At 51.7% G+C, this 5,743-nt stretch overlaps 1 protein-coding gene across 1 annotated transcript; it reads left to right on the forward strand.

Moving 5' to 3' along the window:
* The first annotated feature begins 163 nt into the window (after nucleotides 1-163).
* LOC102773232 (granzyme H) lies at nucleotides 164-2,951 on the forward strand. The gene is made up of 5 exons (XM_006760871.2): nucleotides 164-258; nucleotides 1,189-1,333; nucleotides 1,807-1,936; nucleotides 2,111-2,368; nucleotides 2,706-2,951. Exons 1-5 carry the CDS (start codon nucleotides 204-206, stop codon nucleotides 2,865-2,867), a joined length of 750 nt encoding a protein of 249 aa, XP_006760934.1. The 5' UTR covers nucleotides 164-203; the 3' UTR covers nucleotides 2,868-2,951.
* The last annotated feature ends 2,792 nt before the right edge of the window (nucleotides 2,952-5,743 follow it).

Genomic DNA, 5,743 nt, shown 5'->3' on the forward strand with positions numbered 1-5,743 from the left:
GATGCAGCATCACGAACCGCCCTATCTATAGCCTGTGGTTCCTGTTTTCAGCTGGAATAGTCACCACTGAGTCAATCGCTGCCAGTGCTTATGTGGTTACTGAGAGGGCTGTAGGTGATAAAGGCCACAACACTAAAGAACCCTGGGCTCAGAAGACCAGAAGGAAGCACCGGCAGCTCTGACCTGTGCAGCTTCCTGAGGAGATGCAGCCACTTCTGCTCCTGCTGGTCTTTCTTCTGGCTCCCAAGGCGCAGGCAGGTGAGTGACTGACCCCCACCAGAAGCCCAGTGGCACTCACACAGCCCTGATCACATGCTACACTCAGGCACATCCTGGCCCTGGTCCATCCCCAGGCACTTTCTCAACTCTAGATCCCACCTCCCTCAAAGACCAGCAAGACTAATGCTGAATTAAAACTCAACAGGAATAGGAGGGCAGAGGGCTGCTCCTGAGGAGGGCCCATGGATGCTCTCCCCATCCCTTGCCATCTGGAAAGTGGGCTCTTTTTCAAAGACATTTGAAAGAAGGTTGGACACTAGAAATGAGAAATAATTCCACAGAAAATCACAACTTGGTGAAGGGACAGGCTTCCGTAATCGAAGCAAGGCCCACTAATGTTCTAACGCAATGTCTTAAAATCTATCCTCAATCTCCACCCCCTTCTCCAAGCTTTGTAAAGGAGCTGGGGATCCAGTTGATCCCAGAGTTGGTAGCATCCTGGTCCCCTGAGGCTACTTTGATCTCAAATTCTCTCTGGTAATCTTTCAGCCCCTATGTTCTGAATAGTACAAACCAGCAATGGCTCTGAGTTCGGGGAAAAGAAGGGAGAGAGGACCAAGGAACATGAGAGGAAGGATTTTCCAGGCTCTACAGGCACTAAATTGCTTGTTCCAGATACAAACCCCATTGCCCACGCAAAGCTGCAACAGGAATGAAGGGATTAGGATTGCTCTTCTCTTTATCAAAGGGAGTATCTCAGTCTTGTAGGTCAGGTCAGGAATGTTGGGTAGCAAGCCGGGAATGTTGCCCAAGGAACCTGCAGGACGTCTTCTTGGTTAAGGCTGATGACTACAGACATCACTATCTACCATCCAAGTCCTCCCCGCCTGCCCCTGTCTATCCCAGTCTTCCCCTCTCCAGCCTCTGGCTCCATGGGCACACCAGGCACAGTAGAATTTTTTCTTGCAGTGAAAATCATCGGGGGTCATGAGGTCAAGCCCCACTCTCGTCCCTACATGGCATTTCTTCGGATCAGGATTTCAGACAGAAAAAGATGTGGGGGTTTCCTTGTGCGTGAGGACTTTGTGCTGACAGCAGCTCACTGCTGGGGAAGGTGAGGAGCGCAGCCTGGGCCCCACCCTTCTGCAGGCACTGCACAGGGAACCCTCTTCTCAGGGGCTGCAGACCTAGGGGCACAGAGGAGCACTTCAGAGGACAGGTCAGCTTTGGAAAGACAGGGACAGGTCGATGCAAGTGGCCTGTTGAAGACTGGAGGGACTGATTAAAGGGGCTTAGGAAGGAGGCCAAGGTTGTGCCCTGAAGACCAGGGTACAAATGTGAGAAATTCACAGTTTTGCTTAGAGAAAGGCAAGCTCAGGGTGTGACTGAGCACCCAAGATCTGCTCCAGGAAATGACACCTAGGCTGAGCTGCCAACAACACAGGGCACAGGCATGCTCCATTACCAGCCCCAGCCCCTAGAATTCCTCCCCACTCCAATCCTGCACTGCCCCCAGCTGTCCTCTTTCCTTCCTGGCCCCTGGGCTGTATCTGCTGAGCCTCCACGTCCCTGGCTGTCTCTGTGCAGATCCATCACAGTCATCCTGGGCGCCCACAACATCAGGAAGCGTGAAAGGACCCAGCAGGTCATACCAGTGAAAACAGCCATCCGCCACCCAAACTATCATCCCAAAGTCAATGACATCATGTTGCTGCAGGTAGGGCTCATTGCTCCACTGGCTCTTGCACACCTTAAGCCTGGGGTTTCTCATCTCCTGTGACCTCCTTCCTGTCATCCTTCCCAGTGTGACCCCTTTCCTTGTCCCAGGGCTATGACTGTGCTAGAGTCCCTGGGCACTTGCTCAATGAGAACTCCTGTCCTCTGCCTTCAGCTGCAGAGGAAGGCTACTCTGACTGCTGCCGTGAGCCTCCTCAGGCTACCCAGGAGGGGAGAGCAGGTGAAGCCAGGGATGGTGTGCAGAGTGGCCGGCTGGGGGCGACTCAACCTGAACACCAGCACAGCCACACTGCATGAGGTAGAGCTGGAAATCCAACGAGATGAGGAGTGCATCTCTTGCTACAGACGCCGTTACAACAGAACCACAGAGATCTGTGTGGGGGACCCAGAAAGGAATCAGTCTACTTTTAAGGTGAGATCTCCAGCATCATCCATGCCCAGCCCTGAGCACACCCAAGCTTGTAGGCAACCTGGCGCAGTGGGAACTAGCCATAGCCCTATGTCCAATCTCTGGTCTGTCTCTCCAGGGAACAGAGAGGCTGTCCCACAGCCACTGGTGGGCAAAGGCTTCCTAGAGGGGCAGAAAGACCATCAGAGTCAAATGGAAAACCCCAGGCCTAGGGAGGAGACAAGGCCTGCCCTGACCCTGATCTCCCATGCAGCTCCTAACAGGGACCACACACCCCAGAGCAGCACGGAGGGAAGGCCAGGGGAAGGCCCAGCTCAGTGTTTCCTCTCTCTGCCCACAGGGGGACTCTGGGGGCCCCCTCGTGTGTGACCACATGGCCCAGGGCATTGTCGCCTTTGGGAAAAAAAATGGGAAACCACCTCGTGTTGAAACTAAGATCTCCAGCTTTCTGCCCTGGATAAAAAGAACAATGAGACGTTTCCAACTGCAGAGACCAGACTGAGGCACCCGGAACTGATCTATTCGTCTCCTCTGGGTGCAGCCCAGAACTGCCCTGTGCAGAGGGGTTGACGGGAGGCTGCCAGTCACTTAATAAACTTGCATCTCTAGAGTGGAAGTCACTGATTCCTCCTGTGTTCACCAAAACATGTGTTAATTACCTGCTGTGTGTGCGGCAACCATCTGTTCACATTTCCCATCTGTTAGCGCTTCCCCTTCATGGACCGCACCTTTCACCTCTAGAATAAAATTCATGCTGCCTTGCTACCCAGCTCCTCCCCAATACTCCTCCCAGTGCCAGCTCCCTTGCCGGGTCTAATGGAAGCTCCATCAGGAAAAGGAAGACATCTGTTCCCAAAAAGTGACCCTCTTCTAGGGGACCCTCTTATCTCATCCACATTGCCTTCCTACGTCAAGCCACACTTACACCCTACCCCACGCAGCCCCAATGCCAATATGCAGCATAAAAGAAAGTACATCTAATACATGGGTAAAAACTCAAAGAGAAAACTAAAGTGGGGAGACAAAGAAACAGCCCTCAAAATAAAGAAATGGAGGCATTTCCAGAAAAGGACCTAGATGAGATGAAGGCAAGCAAGTTATCAGCAGTTATGTTATAAATACGCACAAGGAACTTGGTGAGAACTCTAAGAAACTTAATTGGAACTTCGAGGAATTTATTTCAAACTACAAGGAACTTAATGAAGCCTAACATCAGCAGGTAAAATGATATAGATATTACGAATAAGAACCAGGCAGAAATGAAGAATACTATATCTGTCATCAAGAATATGCTGAAAGGGCCCAGCCGGTGTGGGTCAGTAGTTAAGTGTCAACCTCTGAACCAGGAGGTCTCTCACACAAAAATACAAAACACTTGGTCTCCTCCTCATTTTGAAAGTGAATGCAGGCCATGCCCAGGAGAAGAGCCAGGTGTGACTGATCTGAGATGTGGCTGGATGACTGCACAGAAGCTCCTAGCAGCCTTGGCTCCACTGCAGCCTGAGCTGCCCATGTCCAGCCCCACCTCCCCTGCTTCCCAGGCCCTCAGCTAATTAATTAGCTGAGGTAATTAATATCCCTATGTCCAATGAGGGATGTGTCAAGTGGGAAACCCCAAACCTAGGGAGAAGACAAGGCCTACCTTCAAGCCTTAATCTTCAGGGGAGATCATCGGGGGACCTGAAGTCAAGACCCACTCCCATTCCTACATGGCCTTCATTCACATTCAAGATGAGAAGTAGACCACATGTGGTGTGTCCTTGTGTGAGTGAACTTGGTCCTGACAGCTGGTCACTGTCAGGGGTTATGTGAATTAATCACAGGGATATTAGCTGAGATAATGAATTAACAAATGTTTTGGCTCCATGCTCCCTGGCTGTGCCCTCTCCCCATCCCTGTGGCCTTGAATCCCATCAGACATCAAGCAAGAGCTAATTGGAGTCCATCATTCATGCAGCCAACAAATGCTTACTAAGAATTTAGGATCTATTAGGCACTAGGACAAGAGGACTTTAGAAAATCTGACTCCATGCGCTCATGGGTAGATTATTAGAAACAGCACCAATCGGGTGTCAACACAGGCTCAGAACATCAGGGAGACTCGCTGAGTCCTGTTCCACCCCTTGGGGCTCCACCATCTGCAAGATAGGCCTTGTCTCCTCCATTCATGTGTCTGAGGAGGGCTTGGAGAGCAAGCACTGTACCCGGTTCTTAGAAGAGGGTTCTGAGGCCTGAGGTTCAGAGAAGGTTCCTGGGCTAAAGGAAGATCTAAGAGACGCTCCCTCCAATGTCTTTTGAGCACCTAGGCCACCCACCTCAATTATCTCCTTCCTAAGCCTTCCCTCCTGAGCACAGACACTGCCACTCACCTACCTGCAAGCCTTAACCTTCAGGGGAGATCATCGGCGGACATGAAGTCAAGCCCCACTCCCATTCCTACATGGCCTTCATTCACATTCACGATGAGAAGGAGACCACATGTGGTGTGTCCTTGTGGGAGAGAACTTGGTCCTGACAGCTGGTCACTCCTGAGACCACTACAGGGACCCTATCCTTTCCTCACAGGCTGCAGCCCAGGGCAGCTCCCTAGGCTCCTGGTAACTCAAGCCAATGAGAGCTCATCAGAGAAGCCCTCTGAGATCATGACTGGGGCAATGAGAGGCTGGGAAATAGATAGGTAAGATTTGGACTCAGAGGTGACAGCAAAGTGACATAGTTAAGAAGAGAGGGAGGGACCACACTGGGCAAATAAAGCAACAGTGAACCAGGGATGCATGCATTTGGATCAAAATGCAAACTCAAGCAATTTTGTGATATTTCCTAAGTGCATGAGCGTGAGCTCCCAGCTCCCTAACCTCAGTGTCGTTGAGAGGCTGAGACACTCAGCCGCTGTCTTCCTGTGGCTTCCATTTCCCTGAGCCGCAGCCCTCCTGCCTTCATGACTCCGGGGCTAATCTCCTATGACTCTCCCTCCTGCCCCACTCATTGTTCTGCTCTCTGTGCAGGTCAATCAGTGTCTCCCTTGGGGCCCACACCATCAAGGAGCAGGGGACGACCCAGCAGGTCATCCTGGGGAAAATAAGCCATCCTCCACCCTCACAATAATCCTAAGAACTTCTCCAATGACATCATGTTACCACAGGGGACAAAAACTCCTGCTGCTCTTACTCTTATGAGTCCATATTGTTTCCCCTCCAACTGAATGAAGCACTTCCCTTTCTTCCTTTCCATCCTGGCCACCAAACCAGTCCCAGTGACTCAGGTGTCCCTCAGTGTCCCAGCCCAGAGGCCACTGTCTGTGAAGCCCTTCAGCCTGCCCAGAGGCGAGGATGAGTGAGGCCAGGACAGAAGGGCACTGTGGCTAGCTCAGGGCCCATG

The sequence above is a fragment of the Myotis davidii genome, unplaced genomic scaffold (assembly GCF_000327345.1).
Source record: "Myotis davidii unplaced genomic scaffold, ASM32734v1 scaffold157, whole genome shotgun sequence".
NCBI classification, from domain to species: Eukaryota; Metazoa; Chordata; class Mammalia; order Chiroptera; family Vespertilionidae; genus Myotis; species Myotis davidii.

Excerpts from the sequence above, each read along its gene's own strand:
- LOC102773232 (XM_006760871.2), top strand. The coding sequence starts at position 204 with ATGCAGCCACTTCTGCTCCTGCTGGTCTTTCTTCTGGCTCCCAAGGCG. Across the intron at positions 259-1,188 it reads GGCTCCCAAGGCGCAGGCAG|TGAAAATCATCGGGGGTCAT; the intron begins GTGAGTGACTGA and ends TTTTTCTTGCAG. Across the intron at positions 1,937-2,110 it reads ATGACATCATGTTGCTGCAG|CTGCAGAGGAAGGCTACTCT; the intron begins GTAGGGCTCATT and ends CTCTGCCTTCAG.